Raw genomic sequence first — 20,890 nt, forward strand, 5'->3', positions numbered from 1 at the left:
GATATTAAATTGATAGCTCACTGAAATTCTCTTGACATCATCCAATTATGTGGTCACAATTTTAAAGATGATTCTGCTGCCATTGATCCCAAAAGGGGACAAAGAAAGGTATTGTTTATTTTATTTCATTTAGGACTGTTACCCGATTGCTTGTAGCACTGACCTCTTATGGGTCTAGAGGAGAAAATTTATTCTAACTTCCATGGATGGGATAAAATACCTAATCATTCAGTATTTCATAGCATAGGCAGCTCAGTAAATTTATTATTTTTATCTCAACTTGGAAGGGAAATTCTTGACTTTAATCATTAAAATCAATTTTGTTTTATATGTAAATGTATTATAAGGCTAATCTTATGAGCAAAATCCATATATTCTATTCAATTGATTTCCAAACATTGATGAACCATGATATTAGATTCCAACACAGCATATGGAAGTTTAACTTTTTAATTTGGAATCACTAATATAATTTCATTTTGGCAATTCAAAGAAAGAAATATTTTCCATTACTAAAGTTAGTAAGGCATAAACAAGGGCTAAAATAAAGCATGAATCTAAGCATCTATAGTCAAGAATCTCTCACAAGTCAAGAAAAAACAAAATGGAATCTACAGGTTTCTGTTTACAGAAGAGTTTATTTCAAGCTTCTTTAGGAACATACTGACTTTCCCATGCATGGAATTGCTATAAAATACCAAAACTCTGTGTACCTTATGAAAATTCACTTTTTTTCATTTATAGTTACATCTATTTTTCATTATATTACAATCCCTGTAATGTAAAAAAGGTCTGAAGATGTTTTAAATCAGAGAGACCAAAAGGAAGAATGACTCCATCTATGCCCCCATCTCATTTTGTTCCTCCAGCCTTCCATTGCCTGTCATCCTGTTGCCTAGCTAACTACAATTCTTTGCATTTTTTGGTCACTTTGGGATATAAGATGAAGAGAAGATGGAGGTGGTAAAAAGTTCATGGAGGAGAAGAGAAACATTAAAAAAGAAGGAGAGTAGACTACTCATTTGCTGTTAATGCTCAGATCCATTCTCCACCCTCCCCTGCTCAGTTCTTCAATATAAGGATGACCCCTGCAGCTACATTCCCAGATTTTTTTGCAACTGGCTTCCAGCTCATTTGACCGATGGAAGACTGGACAGAAGGAAGAAGAAAGGAGCCAGAACTTTTTTTTTTTTTTACCCTTTCTTTCTTAACCATATATGTACAGGGGTCATCTCAAAGCAGTGACTGCATTGCTCCATGATTTCAGGCTTCTGGTGGGAAGTGACCACAAAAATTGCAGTTTTTGTCAGAAGGCTCCCACTTCTGAGCTCTGTTAACATCGCTTTCTCTCTGTGTCTCTCCAGACACAGGAGTGGTGGTGGCTTTCTGAGTTTGCCTCTTCCTACCACGTCTTGTTTGGTTTTTGAGCTTTTCCGCCTATGTAACCAATTGCCTCCATTAAATTCCTTCTGTTTGAAATACCTAAAATTATTTTTATATTCCTGACTGTAGCATGACTGACACAGAAGGGAAGACTGGAAGGAAAAGAAACAAGAATGAGTCAGTTATTTTCTAGGTATACAGGGTTCCTGCCATTATGGGTGAGGAAGGAGGCAGGGAATGTGTAGAAGGAGAAAGGGAGTAAATATTTATGGCATACTTTTGGTGTACAAATGATTTACTATCATTTAATCTTCACAAATGAGAAAACTGAGGCTCGGAGAGTCTACGTATTATTGAAGATCACATTTCTAATAGGTGATTGAACAGGAATTTGAACTCAGGGCTGTCTAATTCCAAAGCTGTTTCCTCTGTAGAATGTTTCCTCTCAAGGAGACCTGGTGGCACAATGATTAAGCTCTCAACCGATAACTGAAAGGACAGCAGTTCGAATCCACCAGCAGCTCCACAGGAGAAAAGACCTGGTGATCCGCTCCTGTAAAGTTTCAGCCTAGGAAACCTTATAGGGCAGTTCTATTCTGTCATATAGGGTCGCTATGAATCATTGAGCAAATAATCCAAGAAACTGGAGTATATGAAGAACGTGGCATCAGGATTGGAGAAAGACTCATTAACAACCTGCAATATGCGGATGACGCAACCTTGGTTGCTGAAATGTGTGTATCATAACAAATTATGGATAACATTACAAAGAATGGGAGTTCCAGAACACTTAACTGTGCTCATGTGGAACCTGTATATAGACTAAGAGGCAGTCATTCGAACAGAACAAGGGAATACTGTGTGGTTTAAGTCAGGCGAGATTTATCTGGTCAACTGACTGGAAAAGATACATATTTGTGCCCATTCCAAAGAAAGGTGATCCAACAGAATTTAGAAATAATCAAACAGTATCATTAATATTATACACAAGTAAAATTTTGCTAAAGATGATTCAAAAGTGGTTGTAGCAGTGCATCTACAGGGAACTGCCAGAAATTCAATCTGAATTCAGAGGAGGACATGGAACAAAGCATGCCTTTGCTAATGTCAGATGGATCTTGGTGAAAGCAGAGAATACCAGAAGGATGTTTACCTGTGTTTTATTGACTATGCAAAGACATTCAACTGTGTGGATCATAACAAATTATGTATAACACTGGGAAGAATGGGAATTCCAGAACAATTAATTGTGCTCATAGGGAACCTATACATTGACCAAGAGGCAGTTGTATGAAAAAAACAAGGGAATATGGCATAGTTTAAATTCAGAAAAGGTGTGTGTTGTGGTTGTATCCTTTCACCATACTTATTCAATCTGTATGCTGAGCAAATAAGCCAATAAGGTGAGTTATATGAAGAGGAACTTGGCATCAGGTTTGGAGGAAGACTCATTAACAACCTGCAATAAGCAGATGACACAACATTGCTTGTTGAATAAGAAAGGTTGAATAAGGAAGACTGAAGAAGAATTGACACCTCTGAATTGTGGTGTTGGCGAAGAATATGAAATATACAATGAACTGCCAAAAGAACGAACAGGTCTGCCTTGGAAGAAGTACAACCAGAGTGCTCCTTTGCAGCAAGAGTTGTGAGACTATGTCTCACGTACTTTGGACATGTTATTGGGAGGGACCAGTCCCTGGAGAAGGACATCATGCCTGGTAAAGTAGAGGGTTAGCAGAAAAGAGGAGGACCCTCAACGAGATGGATTGACACAGTGGCTGTAACAATGGGCTCAAGCACAGCAACGATTGTGAGGATGGCACAGGACTGGGCACTGTTTCATTCTGTTGTGCATAGGGTTGCTATGAGTCGGAACTGACTCCATGACTCCACGGCACAAAACAACAACAACACAACCTTGCTTGATGAAAGGGAAGAGAACTTGAAGCACTTACTGATGAATATCAAAGAATACAGCCTTCAGTATGGATTACACCTTTACATAAAGAAAACAAAATTCATCACAACTGGACCAATAAGCAATATTATGATAAATGGAGAAAAGATTGAAGTTGTCAAGGATTTCATTTTACTTGAATTCACAATCAACACCCATGGAAGCTGCAGTCAAGAAATCAGACAATGTATTGAGTTGGACAAATCTGCTCCAAAAGACCTCTGTAAAATGTTGAAAAGCAAGGATGTTACTTTGAAGACTAAGGTGTGAAAGCTAGACAATGAATAAGGAAGACCAGAGAAGAATTGACACCTTTGAATTATCGTGTTGACAGAGAATATTAAATATACCATGGACTGCCAGAAGAATGAACAAATCTGTCTGGGAAGAAGTACAACCAGAATACTCTGTAGAAAAGAGGACGACAAGACTTCATCTCATGTACTTTGAACGTGTTTTCAGACTGTTATCAGGAGGTACCAGTCCCTGGAGAAGGACATCATGCTTGTTAAAGTAGAGGGTTAGCAAAATAGAGGAAGACCCTCAATGAAATGGATTGACACAGTGACTGCCAACAATGGGCTTGAACATAGCAATGATTGTGAGGATGGCACAGGACCGGGCAGTGTTTTGTTCTGTTGTACATAGGGTTGCCATGAGTCAGAACTGACTCAATGGCACCTAACAAGAACATGAGTCGAAATCAACTAGAGGGCACATAATAGCAAAATTCTTCTTCCCTAGCAAACATAATGTTACATTTAGAAATTGTTCTCGAAGAGTTGAGGGGACCAAGATATAAATAATAGTACTAACACTAGTTGCCGTCAAGTCAAGTCGACTCCGACTCATGGCAACACCATTTGTGTCAGAGTGGAACTCTGCCCCATAGGGTTTTCAATAGCAGATTTTTTGGAAGTACATCACCAGTCCTTTCTCCTGTGGATGGACTTGAACCAACAACCTTTTGGTTTGCAACCAGTTGCATTAACCATTTGCACCACGCAGGGACTCTAGGCTATAAAAGCAGTAAATGCCAAATATCTTTTTAAAGGAGAAGTTAACTAGGAACCCGGGTTACTGCTGTGGCCACACCATGCTTAGCTGAAAGTAGCTGTTACCACTTGTCAAAACTGGTACATCTTTAAAGACTACCTTTTATCTCACCCTATAAGCTATTAGGATTTGGAATGGCTACAGGAGAAACATTCTTGGGGATCAAAGTTATTCATTAAATACATCTGTTATTCTGGAATCCTTTTTTATGGAATTCAGAGTCCCTTTGTTTGAAAGAGTTTAATTTCACTGGGGATTCTTCATTCCCCTTCCCCCACTGCAAAGGTTTGTCAACACAGTTAGGTTGTAGATATTCTCAATACTCCCCCCTCCAAAAAAATGCTGCTGGATAGAAGGGACCATGGAAATCCACTCAAACTCACAGTTTTATCTAGAACCTCGTTACTCACAAATCTAGCTCTCTCTTGAGATATGGATGTGTATATCTAACTGTTTTCTAGACCTAACTATTTAAGTATCCCTATGCAGGGCTAACTCAACATGCCCTGAATTATGCTCATTATATTTCCCCAAATATGATGCTCTTCCTTCTATAGCCTCAATTTATTTCAGTTATTGGTACCATAGTACTTCACCTTTCCCCTATTGGCTGCCCCAGCCAATCATCCTAACCATTGCCCTTTTTCTCAGGTTCCACGTTCCATTAGATGCCAAGTCCTGTTAAATCAATATTCTAAGTCCCCCTCCCCCACATCTGTCTGCATTTACTCATTTATTCATTCAACACTTGACTGATGCAGGCGCAGCCTGGTGCCTGGCACTGGAGATACCGAAATGAACCAGCCAGCCAAAGGAGCCACCGCCTGCCTAGCTCTTTATTTGCTCTTTTCTCACGAGTAAGGCTCATGTCCTTTCTCACATGGATCACATCACTACCTTTTCTGTTTGAGCTTTCTCCTTCTTGCTCCCCATTTATATCCCTTCTGCCCTCAGAATGAATTTATGTCACGTTCCTCCTTAAAATCTTTCACTAGCTACACATTGCCTTCAAGATACAAATGCCTTGGAGTGGTATATGGAATGCATCACCATCTTACCTTTTCTAGCCTTTATCTACGATGTTTCAGACCTACCTACCTACTTCTATAGTGAATTCTCTCATGCTAGGGCTTTTGCACACGTTATCCTCTCTGCTTAGAACACCCTATCCTAGCTCGTAATTCTATTTAAGCCCTACTCATCTTTGAGGGAGGGCGGTGGTAGTTCAATTGCAGAATTCTCGCCTTCCATACAGGAGACCTGGGTCGATTCCCAGCCAAATCATACCACATGCAGCCACCACCGTCTGTCAGTTGAGGCTTGTGTGTTTCTATGATGCTGAACAGGTTTCAGTGGAGATTCCAGACTAAGACAGACATGGAAGAAAAGCCTGGCGATCTACTTCCAAAAATCAGCCAATGAAACCCTGTGGATCACAAAGACCTGGTCAGCAACCGATCACGGCAGTGGCACAGGACTGGGCAGCATTTTGTTCAGCTGTGCACGGGGGCTGACTCCATGGCAGCTAACAACATCTTTCAAAACTCAATGAAAAAATCCTTTCCTTCTCTGAATTCTATTATCTGAGTCCACCACCTGCCTGGGGCTCCTTCCTCATAATTCCTGTTCTCTTTTCCCAGAACACCCAGTGCATACCTAAAGCATAGTATCATAGCACTTATCAGACTGGTAGGTAAATGTACCACCTCTTCCACTGGAGTGTGACTTCCTTGAGGGCAGGGAGAAGCACTGGTTCACGCTCCATCTCCAATGCTGTGCCCTGGACCTGGCACACAGTAGATATTCAGTACATACAAGAATGGCTAAGTGCATATTTTAAAACTGTGAAGTAATGTACCATGTTACAGTGTGAAAATCATGATTATTTTTTTACTATTTGCAAGCTCTTGTTTCCTCTCTGCTCATAAGAATAAAAATAGATTCTACTTCTGCACATCCAGCTATTACAGTGCAATTATTCAGTTTTCTTCAGCTATTACTATAAGCCATTTAACACAGACTGAAGCTGTGTACATGGCCAGAGAACTCCAATCTAAGAGTTAATCTAGGGCCTGTGAAATATCCACAAAAAATTCCTCAACTTTGGCCCTTGCGAATGAAGTATACCAGCCTCAGAATTTAAAGTACAGCCCCCAGCCCTACACTACACTGTGCAGTGTAAACACAGCCTAATGAACTCAAATGCTCCTTTCCCAGAACCTTATTTTCCTTATAATGGGGTTAGAATTTAACAAAAAAAAAATTATTTGCATCTTTTGCAGGTCACTGTAAGTTCAGAGTAACAGGATGAGCAGCTTTTCTTTACATGTGTCAAAGAGTAGATCCCTCTGGAATAGAAAATCTCTTTTCATACTTGCCTCTCAAATTATCTGAGAGTTTAAAAAGTGCAGCCTAAAAGCATAGCTTTGTTCCCATACCACTTCTCAACTACCATGCACCAGAGGAAAATAAAATGACTTATTTACAAAGTACTTCCCACTACTGGAATCATATGCTAGTAATGCCAGCAGCACTAGAAGTGTTTAGGCAGGTTCAAGTTGAGTAACATAGTTAGGTGGTGCAAGTATTATAACGTGGCGTTTTGCCCATATTAAGATAAACTTCCTGTACCTACTGACACTTAAATGATAGAGGTCTATTTACACAGGCTTATTCCAGCTTTCAATGCCTGGGTGGCACAAATTGTACCCATCTACTAACCTAAAGGTTGGCAGTCTGAACCTACCCAGTGGTACCATGGGAGAAACGCCTGGCAATCTGCTTCCATAAACATTATAGCCAAGACAACTCTACGGAGCCCTCCTACTCTGTAATGCATGAGAATTGCCATGAGGTGGAATCAATTCAATAGCAATGACTTTGGTTTTTGGATTTTTGTTTACACAGGATTACTCCAGTTTTCAGCTCCAAGTTAAACTAGTTTTGAGAAAATTCTCCAGAGAGGAATTGGTTTTTAATTTAGTAGAGGCGTATATTTTGATTGTAACAAGTGTATTCTTGTTACACTCTTCTCAAGCTAGATATACCCGTTAAGTTTATGATTGAACTTCTCATCAATTAAGATTAAAAAAATTAAAGATTTAACTTTGTCCATGTGCTTCTATACTCGTATCATGCCAGAAGAGAGCCAAGAATCAGCGTGTTGTGATGCGGTGATAGGTCATACTGAACACAGGAGATCAGTTTCTGCTTTTCCATACTCTTTATTGCCAACAGTTTAAAATGGTCAACATAAAAAAAAAAAAAAGTTTTGATAATAAATACTGCTCTTTGGGCTGTAATAAATAAAAAGTTTATTAACAAGGAATGCACTTTTCCAGCCACAAATATCTTCAAAAATTAACAAAAAAAAAAAAAACTATATATGGCCATAGTTCACAGTTAAGCAGCCAAAAGCTGCTCCAATTACAGCCTTTAAACAACGTGGGAGCTTCCTCCCTTCTCCCTCCTGTTCAGGAAGTATATTCACAGTTCCAAGTCCTCTGTCTGAAATGCTCTCTACAGAGAGAAGTTAAGAGTCAATGCATCCTTCTGCAAAATCGTCTGAACAACCTTTTAAAACAGGTATATTGAGAAAAACTACATCCTGGTTCACCCTTGGATTAGTCCAAAGTCAAGAATTGTATGCTTCAGCCTGCTCTGGTCCCACCCAGTCCAGCAGGCCACAGAGGCATTGTTTTCGTACCACCTCCTATCCATCTTCTTCAACATGCTGTAGATCATCTACTGGCTTCCCTGTAGATCTCACAGTGGAAAAGAGAAATCCCATAGGGTCCATTCAAAAAGTCCTTTAATTACATCTCTGTAAGAGCATGTTCAGAGCGTATTCCATACGATTTTTTAATTCTAATGAACAGCCAGACATCAGCAGGGTTGTCAGTCTGAATGTCGTAGATATCCTATCTTCATTGATGTAAGTGAGTAGGTATTCTTCATTTTGGCTACAGATGATGATTTTTGTATGATCGTGGTAGAAATTCACCTTAAAAGAATTAATGTAGATATTAGATCTCTCAAAATATTCAAGAAATAGAAAAATAAAGTCTAATAATTACACTGGCCAAGTGAAAATTATTTTTCAGGAAATTAACATTCAGTTTCCTGAAAGATTCATTTACCTGAAAGGTGCCATCATTGAAGAGCATCATTAAGGCCTTGTCAGATTTGAGCCACTGAAGGAGGTAGAGCCGAGGTCTTCGAATATCAGTAACACTAGGCAGATCTCCCCCCTGGAAGACATTAAGAGAGTTAGCTGATGCCTAGAAAGATTTTGCATTATGCGCTCAATTCTTCTAAGCAAGTGTGGCTCTAACGTTAGGAAGCATCAGAATCACCTGGAGATTTTGGGCCCCATCTCCCAGAGATACTGATTCAGTAGATCTAGGGTAGAACAAGAGAACCTGAACTTCTAAACAAGCTTCGAGGTGATACAGATGCTACTGGACTATGGACTACACTTCAAGTATCACTGGTCTAAAGCCACAGTACTTACATCCATGAGGTTCTCCTCCATGTAATGAGAAAAGTACTTCAGCACCGTCACTTGACTAATGAATTGTTCAGGGGCATCTGTTGCTGGGAAAACAGAGCATTGGCCAAGCTCTGCGTAATAGTGAACGGTTCTAAAAAGCAGCAATGATAAGGACAGAAGAGAAAAAATAAACAGAAGCAGCAGTTAGTTGCTGTTTTTCAGATTTCTTCAGTCCCAAGACTAAAGGCTAACAGGATTTCATTCAATGGATACACTTACTTTTTGTCTGGAAGGAGACTCATGTGAGCACCATTGTTGAAAAGAACACCGACAGTATGGTCTGAGAGCTGGTACCCAAAGCCATATTTGTTAGAGTAATCGACCCATTTGGTGACCCACTGAAATGATGTGCTCAGCTGCTCTTTGGGAATGCAGTCAGCTTCTGGCATGTTTTCCAGACATCCTCGAAGAACCCTTGCCACTGTATCTGCAACACTCCCCATGGTACTGTCCTCAAGGCCTGAAAAATCAGAGAAAAATATAAATTTTGCTTTTTTGATGTAAATTAGGCTACAGAACAAAGTGACTTCAGTCACTTGGTATTTAGCACTGGCATTTATAGTTTCATTATTTAAAAAAAGAATGACAACCACTTACATTCACTGCTACTGCTGCAGCTGCCAAGAGTCCCTCTGACTATCATGCGAATAGCATCCCCAATCTGCTGCTTGTTTTCTACTGCGGGTGTTCCAGATCTGGCAACTGTAGTGGTAGGTGGCTGGAGCTCCTTAGAAGAGAGAAGAATCGTGCAATGAGTCAAGTATCTAAATTCATTTAAGGCTGAGGCTTCCAGGTTAAGATCAGATTGTGGCAATTGCTGGGAAAGCTTATCAAAAAGCAATGGACACAAGCCAGATGAAAGATGGTGCAGAAATTCAATGGCACAATGGCATGCATTGTTAAACTAACGGACACAGGCATTCCTTTCAAAGGGCTGCGAGAAAAGCTTTAAGTAAATAGAACATGCTTGAATCATGGTAATCACAGCCCAGGTGCTAATTAACAAAGAAAGGAAATGATATGTAGTGTTTACGTGCTAATTAACAAAGAAAGGAAATGATATGTAGTGTTTACGTCCATTTTATTCTTTCCCAACATACCTCATCTGTCCTATGTTTGCTGGGTTGCTGAGTTATTGAAGTCTTTTTCAAATCATGCCTAAGCTTGTAAATTTCTTCATCTTCTTTAGACACTCTATCTGTAAATCAAGGAAAAGAATTATGAGCATTACTCTATCTCAATCAAGGTAGAAACAGAGCTAGCCATATTTTCTCCTCTTGCATTATTAAGCAGCTTTTGAGCATCCAAGGCAAAAATAGCATCTTATTGCCAGCAGCTGCAGTTACGCAAGGGGCACACTTTAACGGTCAAGAAACAAAAACCTATCGATAACAGACAGTTTCCAGTATGGATTTATTATGCTATAAATGTCAAAGTTCAATGGTATACAAACATACTAGCTAAATTATGCTAATATAAAAGCTTCTTTTAACTAACCTCTTGAATTTAAATACAATATTCAACACATCAGAGGGGAGAAGTCTCATAACTTACTATGTGTGTCAATATATCTGGCTTTGTCTTTTTTGCCACCAAAAAGAGCAGCAGCAGCTTTCTTAAAGAAGTTCTTAGCTGGGCTTGACAAATGGAAATCTGGAACTGTATGACAACAGCTAGATGAAAGTCTGTCTGGAGTGAAGCCCTGTGGAATATCAGAAAAGGCTGTCAGAATACTGCTATGTAATTGGGATCAATAGCACGTAATAAAAAGACATAAGATAACACACCAACCTGCAAAAAAAAGTCATGTCGAATGATGTCATCCAAACTGGGACGATCTTCTGGATTTTTGGACAACATGCTAGCTATTAAGTGCTTTGCAGGAGCTAGCAAGGAAGATGGTATTGTATACCTTGCTTCTCTTATACATCTATATGTTTCCTTAAGATTTGTAGTTTCAAATGGGGGTCTTCCTAATAACATTGTATACCTGTGTGTGAAAAACACTTCTTCAGTAATAGTTCTAAAACAAATCTTTTCAAGTGTTAAAATGTAAATTCAAATTGTCTTATTAATTCATTCTGGTGCATTTTACTTACATTACGCAGCCTAAGGCCCAAATGTCTGATTCACAGCCATGTCCTTGTTTGTTGAGAACTTCAGGAGAGAGGTAATTTGGGGTACCACATATTGTTCTGCAAGGATGAAATATCAAGATCTTGTTAGGAACCATTCGACTTTTTAAACTTAGTTCTCTGGATGTGACTTGATGGGAAATACAACCTTAAAAGTACTATGCTGAATTTCTATTTTGAAATATTTGATCTCATAATGGCTTTTGATATACAATTCTTTGAGCCCACATGACAAAGTGTATTTAACCAACCTGGATGAGTGTGATTACCAGGGAGAGCATGGCGTTTTTATATATTTCATACAAACATAAGACAGATTTCTCTGATTATCAACTTATAGGTATAAGGTACCCTGCCTGAGCCCATGCTGTTGTTGTGTGCTCGTCGATTCTGACTCTTAGCAACCCTACAGCAGGCACTGAACAAACGCTTCCTTAAATTAACATTGTTGTGTTTATAGATTTTAGTATCAACAGACCTTCTTGGAACCATTAACTGGAAACTAATCAGGGCATATTTGATCTTCTTCTCCACAAAACCCTAGCAAGATATATTTTTCTGCCTTTTACCTTCTTCTGTGCTCCAAGGGTTCCAGCCTGGCTGCCAAACCAAAGTCTCCAACTTTTAGCTCCATGGCTTCATTGATAAAAAAGTTTCCTAGAAGACAAAAAGAAACATGAATCCCTTTGAAAAGGTATCAAAACACACATTCACTTAGGAGGCAGGCAGCCAGTTGTTATATTAAAATCACCCATTCAAAGGCAAGATTGCATAGGTTAGATCCCAATTAAGAACACTGATACGTAGAAAAGAGAGAAAGAAAAAAACACCTCGTTCTAAGATAAACATCAGCCTTTGGGGAAAGGGCTTACCTAGTTTGAGATCTCTGTGTAAGATTTCTTGTTCATGAAGGTACTTTAGTCCAGACACAATCTGTCTGAGGTAGTATCGGACTTCTGGCTCTGTCAACACCTTTCTTGCTTTCAAGATATGAGCCATGGACTAGAAGAGAGGAAGAAAAAGAGAGAAGCTGTTAAACAAAGTTATTAAAATCAGTTTCCCTTTACAGGATGAGTGATGAAAGCTGATGTTGCAGCAGTATTACCATGTAGCTAAAATCCCAGCTATAACAGAATTTGAATACCATGTCAGCTTTAGGGAAGTAAATGTACTCCAGTTGGAATTAACACTTACCCTTCTGCTGCAGTACTCCAAGAGAATGTAAATGTTTTCTTTGTCCTCAAAGTAGTGATAAAACTGCACCACATGCTTATGGTGAAGAATCCTGTGAAGCTCTATTTCTTTGTCAATCTGAAAGAAAAAAAGCAAGATAAGGCATATTAGCCTTCCGCCACCCCTGAAGGGCCAGTGCTTACACATACAGAAGACATTTTCCTAACAGGGAAGGGCCATCCCTGCACACAAAGAAAATACTTTACTCAACAGTCATACACACCTTTTCCCTTTGATGAGGTTTGGCTACTCTGCTGTGAGGAATAATTTTTGCAGCATACACTTTGTTGTTTGTCAAATCTGTCATCTCATAGCATTTTGCAAAGCCACCCTGAAAGGAAACAAAGCCGAGACAGAATTAAGTATGGCAGAAAAATGGATGGCAAATAATTTTTTTAAAAACGAAAACCTATGGGGGAGGAAGGGTGGGAAAAGGGAGTGTAGTCCGGTTTATAAAAGCCCCTTCATGAGATAGATAGCATTCCTGAAAACAGTAGTTAAAATAGTTTCTCATCTCCTTTGACAAAGGGTAGCTTTACGGGGGAGGGGAAAAAGATGAAAAAATTGTGTCTGAAGAGATTTGTCAAGAAAGTCAATTCTCTGGGGAGGTAGAGGGGGCTCCGTCTGGTGTACACGGCCCTCGTTTGTGGATTCAAGATCAGTTTCTTGGGGCTGCGGGAAGCAGTGGTAAGGATGTACGTAAAGCAGATCCCCAGCGCTGTCAGCGCACAAAAGCCAGAGGACGGCAGGTGAGGGGTCCCCGTCGCGCCCGGACCGGACCCAGAGAAGCCGAGAGGCGGCTGGGGCGGGGGCTCAGAGTCCAGGGCTGCTGGGGACTCGCCCGGGCAGACCTCCCTCCGCCTGCCAGCCGGCTGCCCGCCGCTCGTCACCTTGCCCAGCACTTTGCCCCGGCAGTAGCGCTTCCCCGTCGTGGGGTCGACGATAATCCGCGAGATCTCGGTCCCCGAGTGCGAGTGGTGGTGATGGTGGTGCGGGGCCGCCGGCTGCACCTGCAGCGAGGGCTGCAGCGCCTGCGGCTCCTCGGGGTGCTGCTGCTGCCGTTTCTTCTTCGAGTCCCCTCCGCAAGCCTTGCCGAGCGCCTGCTCGCACATCTTGGTGCTGGCGGCCGGCTGGTAGGTGATAGTCCGCAAGAGCTCCATTGCCGCCTTGTTGCCTCGCTGCCCGACACTGCCCGCTGCCACTCCGAGGCGCGGACACACGTCCGAACTTGTCCCAGCTCTCGAACCCCCCCCCCAACAACGACAACCTGCTCCTCAAACCCTCGTCCACTCGTGAGAGTGAGAACGCTCGGCGAAGTCTTATATCTGGGTCGGGAAGGGGGCGGAGACTCGAAAAGCGATGAGACGTCACGGACACGCCCCGCCCACCAGTCACCGGAGCGCGCGAGGCCGAACCCCAGGTTGGGACCCGCAGCTGAGGCCACGCTTCGGAGCTGGCTGCTGAGCTGGCGGGAGAGGCTAGGAAGCTGGCTGCGGGGAGCTCTCGCCGTGACAGAGAGGGCCGCCAAAGTGCCCGGCCGTCCCCGAGACTGCCACCTCATTCTTCGAATGCTCCGAGCTTTGACGTTTAAAATAGAAAACCAGGCCGACGCCTGGCCCCGCTCTTCCCTCGGCCCGCCCCCTCCTCTCTGCCCTTTCGGACACTTTAGCTCAGGTCCCCGCCCCCACACAGGTCCTTCCTGACAGCCCCACGACCTGACGCCTCTCATGTGAAGGTGTGAGTGTACCGGAGTCCATTACACAGGCACGCCGAGGCCTCACCCTGGCCTTTGGGGCTGCCACCCGCCGCACCGCCGCCCGTCGGCGGCTTCTGCCCATGGGCCTCTACGGAACTAGCTCCCGTCTAATTGGAGGCACTGAGGAAAACACCATGCCTGGTGAAAGGAAATGTTCTTAGGGCAGGGTGTTCCGAGCTTACCGCCCCTTTTGAATGAGGCGGACTGTGGCTCGCAGACACGGGTCTTGGAGGCCGATCAGCTGACCGTGGCTGGGTCGAGTTTGAGGTCCGAGGCATCTGCTTTTCCCCAAGAGCAGGCCTCCGTTGGAGGTCAGGGCTTGCACTTAACCTTGGCGAGGGAGGCTGGCACCCAGCGAACGCTTCCACTTCAGGTTGTCCACAGACTGGAAGGCAAGGGCGCCACCTCGTGGAATGTTCCAGAAGTTCTGTTAGCGGTTCTGAGTGGGCAGTAGTTAATGACAATGTGGGATTTCTTTGAAGGGTAGTGATGTTAAAAGCGCTCTTGGTGCTAATTATGGTTTTGCCATCAAAATCATCTATCACTCGTTATTTAGAATTGGTTACTCAGAGTGTGTTGTTCAAATGGCTCATTAAGCCATGTTGTTGTGGGTTGCCATGGATTCGATTCCAACTCCTGGCGACCCCATGTGCGCAGAGTAGAACTGCTCCATAGGGTTTTCAAAGCTGTGACATTTCCGAAGCAGATCTCCAGGCCTGTCTTCTGAGGCGTCTCTGGGTTAAGTTCCAACTGCCAAACTTTTCAGCTGGTAGAGGGGCAGTTATCCTTTGCACCTTCCAGGGAATATTTAAGGCATGTGTTGTTATTGTTGTTAGATGCTATCTAGCTGGCTCTGACTCGGAGCGACCCTGCGTATAAGAGAACAAAATGTTGCCTGGTCCTGCACTATCCTTACAATCATTGCTATCTTCGAACGTATTGCTGCAGCCAGTGTGTAAATGCATCTTGTTGATGGTATTCCTCTTTTTCAGTGACCTTCTATTTTGCCAGGAATGATGTCCTTCTCCAGGGATTGGTCCCTCCTAATAACTTGTCGAAAGTAAGCGAGACAAAGTCTCACCATCCTTGTTTCTAAAAAGCGTTCTGGCTGTACTTCTGCCAAGACAGATTTGTTTGTTTTTCAGGCAGCCCATACCCCATTGCCATCGAGTCGATTCCTACTCATAGCAACTGTATAGGACAGAGTAGAACTGGCCCATAGGGTTTCCAAGGAGAGCCAGGTGAATTTGAACTGCCGACGTTTTGGTTAGCAGCCGAACTCTTAACCTCTATGCACAGGATAGTCAATATTCTTCACCAACGCCATAATTCAAATATGTGAGTTCTTTTTCCATCTTCCTTTTTTATTGTCCAGCTTTCGCATGCATATGAGACAATTGAAAAGACTATGGCTTGGGTCACACCACAGCTTAGTCATCAAAGTGACATCCTTGCTTTTTAAGATTTTAAAGAGGTGTTTTACAGCAGATTTGCCCAATGCAATATGTCATTTGATTTTTTGATTGCTGCTTTCATGGGTATTGATTGTTCATTAAAGTAAAATGAAATCCTTAACAACTTCATTATTTTCTCTGTTTATCATGTAGCTTCCCTTTATGCTGAAAGAGTGAACCCAAGGCTTTCTGGAGAGGGAGTTGGTAGGATGAAGGGAGTAGCATAGGCAAGTGAGCTGTAACAATGGCTTGGTCTCCTGTTTCCAGATTCTCCTGTTCAGTTGTGTGCCTTCAAGTAGATTCCAACTCATAGTGATCCTATAGACAGAGTAGCACTGTCTCCACAGGGTTTCCTAGACTATATTGCGGTAGCAGATTGCCAGGTCTCTTCTCCCACAGATTGACTGATGGGTTCACATCTTTGACCTTTCAGTTAGCAGCCAAGAACTTAACCATTGTGCCACCAGGGCTTCTTTTACTAACCTAGGAAAGCTGTTTTTTTTTTTTTTCTTTTTTGCTGTAATAACAATAGTGTAGCATTTATTGAGCACTTATGTGCAAGGCAAGGAGACCTGGTGGCACAATGGTTAAGTGCTCAGCTGCTAACCAAAAGTTTGGAGGTTCAAACTCACCAGGTGATCTGTGGGAAAAAAGACCTGGTGATCTGCTCCCAGAAAGATTTCAGCTTAGGAAACTCTATGGGGCCCCTCTACTCTGTCCTATAGGGTTGGGCAACATCTGACCGCACATTGTCTCTTGTCTGATAAGGTTGTAATAGAGTTCAGAAATCCCTATTTGATGTAACCAGAGGTAGCAAACACAATAGCTTCCTGCATGCAACACAGTAAAAAACGCTTCTAGGTACACTAAAACATCTTTAACATAATAATACAGTAATAATAATAATGTTTTGATGTGTGTTGCAAAGTCGCGCCCGTTTGTTATTATGAACCATTGTATATACCTCGAATTTTTAATATAATAGGCTTAATGGGGATTGGTTCATAAGCACTGTACCACATAAATCAGACGTTGGTAACCCGGGGACTGCCTGTGTATAACGTGGTGTTCATACAGCGTCCAAATCACATAACGTATCATAGAAGTTAAGTGACACGTGACTGTATGTATTTTGGTAGATCATCCAAGTTAGAGTCATGTTAATTAGCAGCATACTTAAATCTTTTTATCTAAGTTAACCAGATGTGGTAAATAGTTTGTTGATACCGAGTTCCAGAGCCATTTAAAAGACCAGATTAATAATGCCTTGGAAGGAGTTTAGAAAAAGGATTTACTCCAGTCTACTATCAAGTTTCCATATGTATAGTATCGGTTAGATGAACATTTACAAAAATATTCTGTCTCAAATATTTACAGCTTAACACAGAAGTGAGGCCTCATTGGCATTACAAAGTAGATAGGGAAAGTCTTTCCTCTCCCCTTTTTCATTTTTCTTTAATGAGTTCAGGGCAAGCCCAGACATGCTTCTTTATTCCCAAGATTATCAGGACTGGAATAAGGGGTGGGACTAGGGTGTGGAAAGGAAGAATTACACAACCCTTTTCTTTATTTATGAACCTGGGCATGACCTTTGCTCCCTAGATTTATGCAAACCTAATCATTAGCCTGTAGTTGGCTTGCCAATTTGGAAAGTACTACCTTAATGTCCAAGAACCCCTGGTGGTACAATAGTTAAGCACTTAGCTGCTAACCGAAAGCTCAAACTCGGGTTCAAACGCACCAGCTGCCCCGCAGGAAGAAGATGTGGCAGTCTGTTTTTGTAAAGATTACAGCCTCGGAAACCCTATAAGGCAGTTCTACTCCGTCTTACAGGGCCGCTCAGCGGCCACAGGGTACCTTAATGTCCAAACCCATTGCCAAACCCATTGCCGTTGAGTCAATTTCAATTCATAGTGACCCTAGAGGACAGGGTACAACTGCCCCATAGGGTTTCCAAGGCTGTAAATCTTCAAAGAAGCAGACTGCCACATTATTTCTCCCACACAGTGCCTGCTGGGCTCAAACTGCCAACCTTTTCAGTTAGCAGTTGAGCGTTTAACCACTGGTCTCTCAGGGCTTCTCCCTTAACGTCCAGACCTAGTTTTACACTTGGCCTTTATTTTATTGGTAAATAGTGAGCTTCTTTATGATATTTCTTTATGATTCTCTAAAATATGAGTCCCTGGGTGTAGAAAATGGTTACACACTGGACTACTAACTGAAAGGTTGGTGGTTTGAACTCACCCAGAGGCACCTTGGAAGACAAGTCTAGCATTCTGCCTCTGAAAGGTCTCAGACTTGAAAACTCTGTGAAGCAGTTCTACTTAGCATTCATGGGGTCACCATGAGTCAGAATCAACTCGCTGGCAACTAACAAGGTAAAATAATTGTAAAGAATAGAGTGTCGTCATTGTTTTTATTATTATTTCAATTATTATTTCTTTGATTATCATATACTATTGTATATATGTTTACCAAATATACTTAATTATTTGGTAGACTATTGAACTTTCTACATGAAATTCAGTTCTACCCTCCAAAATATGCAGGCATTTAATAAAATTCTAACACTGTATATGTTAGGGTGTATCCTTTCCAACTGTGAAAAATCATCATGAATCTGATTTTTCAGTTTGTAGTGCCATCGTGTGGACAGGACAAATATTGTAGCTCATAAAACAAAAAAAGAAATAAATGTAATTTCCACTGGAGATAAATCCTTACAAAATATTTTTATATAAATCTTTACATTTATGCCACTCCAATTAAAATTCCAAGGGGATTTTAGTGAAACTTAACAAGCTGGTTGTAAAATTTATATGGAAGTGTAAAGGACCAAGAATAGCAAAATCACTTTAAAGAAGAGTAAATGGGGGAGGGACTTTCTTTACCTGCTATCAGGACTTATAATGGAACTACAGCAGTTGAGAAAGTTTGGTCCCATCTTGGGGATAGACAAAGTGCCCAATGGAATGGCGAGTCTAGGAATAGCACCACATATATATGGAACTTTGATATATGACAGAAGTGTCAAAATAGATTGGTGAGGAAAGGAGAGACTATTTAGTAAATGGAACTAAAAACGGTTTTTTCTTATAGAAAAAATTAAATCCCTATCTCATGCCGTATACAAAAAAATCTACTCTGGGGAGAGTAAAGATTCAAATGTCAAGAGGAAAACTTTAAAATATTAATAGAAAATATAGGCACATAACTATAGGGTTGCTATGAGTTCTCAATATAGGGTAGGGAAAATTTCCTTAACACACAAAAAGTACTAACTCTGTGATAGAAGGTTACTCAATCTGACTAAATTAAAATTAGGAACTTTGATTCATCAAAAGCTACTTTAAAATAAAACAATGCCTATAAATTAGGAGAAGGTATCTGCATACATACAACCAACAAAGAATTAATATAAGAATATATAAAGAGCTCCTACAAATTTATAGGAAGAAAAACAAAACAACAACGCAACAGAAACGTGAACAAAAGATACAAACAAGCATTTCACAGAAGAGAAATTATTTAGAGCAAAAAAAAACATAAGATGAGCTTCTTAGCATCATTAACAATCAGGGAGATGAAAATCAAGACCATTTAGAAAGCCTGAAAATATCAAGTGTTGGAGAAGGTGTGCATTTAACAATTTATTTATACAGTTCTGCTGGGAGAGTAAATTATCATTCTTATGCCCTACAGCCCAGCAAGAGAAATGCTTGTACTTGTGTACCAGGACATGTATACAAGCATAGTCATAATAGCACTTTTTGTAATAGCAAAACAACTGGAAACAGCCTAAATTCTCACTGATAGGAGAATGGATAAATAAATGCTGATGCATGCAAGTAATAGGAGATTTAAAAAAAAAAAAATGCCATGGAATCAGTTCTGACCCATAGTGGTCCCCATGTGTTACAGAGTAAAATTGCCCCATAGGCTTTTCTTGGCTGTGACCTTTACAGAAGCAGATCACCAGACCTTTCTTTTGCTGTACCACTGGGTGGATTTGAACTGCTGACTTTTGGGTTAGCAACCTATCACAAACCACTTGCACCATCCAGGGACCTTATAGGATATATTGCAACAGTGAAAATGAATGAATTACAGATACCCGCATCAATATGGGTGAATCTTAATAATGTTGAGTTATAAAAAGACAAATCAAAATGACTCTTTTTATAAAATTCTAAAGCCACATCTAAAGAGTATTTTGTTTAGGCATGCGTATGTATCTGACTAAAAATATTGTTTTAAAAAACTAAAGGAATGTTAGACATGCAATGGAGAATAGTGGTTATTTTGTGTGGGTGAGGCAAGGATATAGGACAGGGCAGGAATATTCAAGTCCATATAAGTTATTGTCAATGATTTAATCCTAAGATTAGATAGCAGGTTCATGGATGTTATTATAATTCAATTAAAAAAAACACCACTCAAATGGGTCATGCATGCATGCAAAAACGAATGATAACTACTATGTCATGAGCCAAGAAGTATGGTTAGTTAGGTCCACCTTAAATCCAAGTTAAAAAAAAAAAAATTACTTCCGCTAAGCATATGATGTGAGGAAAGTAAAATAATGAGAAGAACATTTTGATATGTGAGTGTGTTGCCAAGAGGCTCCAAGAACTAGGTTGGGCATGTTAAATCCTGGATGATCTTTAAAACTCCAATCTGAAGCGTGAAAAGAATCCAAATCTAATTTTATATTCATCACAACGTAGTTAATTGATTAAATATCTAAATTTGATGTCCAACTCTTTAAAAAGTAGCTTAATGAATTAAAAGAAAAGATTAATTTTAGAATTTAAAACTAAATATTAAATATGTGAACTATCTTTTATGTTTGTTTTGACATGCTGGCATTTTGAAGAGTAAAACCCTGTGGTAAATCCTGCCAGTAATCTTTGACAAAGGTTTCTATTATACATATTTTAAAATGTTCCACCAAAATTGATTTTCTTTCTTATTTATTACCTTTAGCCACTCATCCATCTATCTATTCATCCATCCATCTGTCCGTCTATCCATCTGTCAATTTTTTGGATGTGGTAATAATATTTGAGAACAACTTTTATTTCCCCATTCACTGTTACACCAACCTCAATTTATTGTTGTGGACTTAGTTCTCCTTCTGCTGGTATAAAATGATAATGCCAATCAATACTATAAAGTTTTTAAGGTTGTTTAAAATGCAGCTATTCCTTTAAGTCCTACTTACCATGTTATTGCCTTGGGCAGCACCAGCGTAAAAAGAAGTCTGACATTTGAATCTATATTAGATGGCACAATTATTTACTTTCTAATGCCAATTTATTTAAAATTTTATAATTAAAAAACAAACTATTCCAAGAATAT

General features: G+C 40.6%; 1 protein-coding gene across 1 annotated transcript; it reads right to left on the bottom strand.

Annotated features, from left to right (window-relative positions):
- Positions 1–7,603: 7,603 nt before the first annotated feature.
- Positions 7,604–13,773, bottom strand: PLK2 (polo like kinase 2). The gene is made up of 14 exons (XM_004380489.1): positions 13,210–13,773; positions 12,543–12,650; positions 12,281–12,397; positions 11,959–12,088; positions 11,656–11,743; positions 11,051–11,146; positions 10,743–10,941; positions 10,506–10,653; positions 10,052–10,149; positions 9,549–9,678; positions 9,171–9,411; positions 8,913–9,042; positions 8,539–8,649; positions 7,604–8,402 (listed from the first exon to the last, which is right to left on the bottom strand). Exons 1-14 carry the CDS (start codon positions 13,477–13,479, stop codon positions 8,211–8,213), a joined length of 2,058 nt encoding a protein of 685 aa, XP_004380546.1. The 5' UTR covers positions 13,480–13,773; the 3' UTR covers positions 7,604–8,210.
- Positions 13,774–20,890: the final 7,117 nt, after the last annotated feature.

The sequence above is a fragment of the Trichechus manatus genome, unplaced genomic scaffold, assembly GCF_000243295.1.
Source record: "Trichechus manatus latirostris isolate Lorelei unplaced genomic scaffold, TriManLat1.0 scaffold00074, whole genome shotgun sequence".
Classification (NCBI taxonomy): Eukaryota; Metazoa; Chordata; class Mammalia; order Sirenia; family Trichechidae; genus Trichechus; species Trichechus manatus.

Bases quoted from the DNA above. Each gene is read 5' to 3' on its own strand.
- PLK2 (XM_004380489.1), bottom strand. From the start codon at position 13,479: ATGGAGCTCTTGCGGACTATCACCTACCAGCCGGCCGCCAGCACCAAG. The intron at 11,744-11,958 runs GTAAGCCCTTTC...TTTGTCTTCTAG, and splicing joins ACACAGAGATCTCAAACTAG to GAAACTTTTTTATCAATGAA. The intron at 8,403-8,538 runs GTAAATGAATCT...AATTCTTTTAAG, and splicing joins TCAATGATGGCACCTTTCAG to GTGAATTTCTACCACGATCA.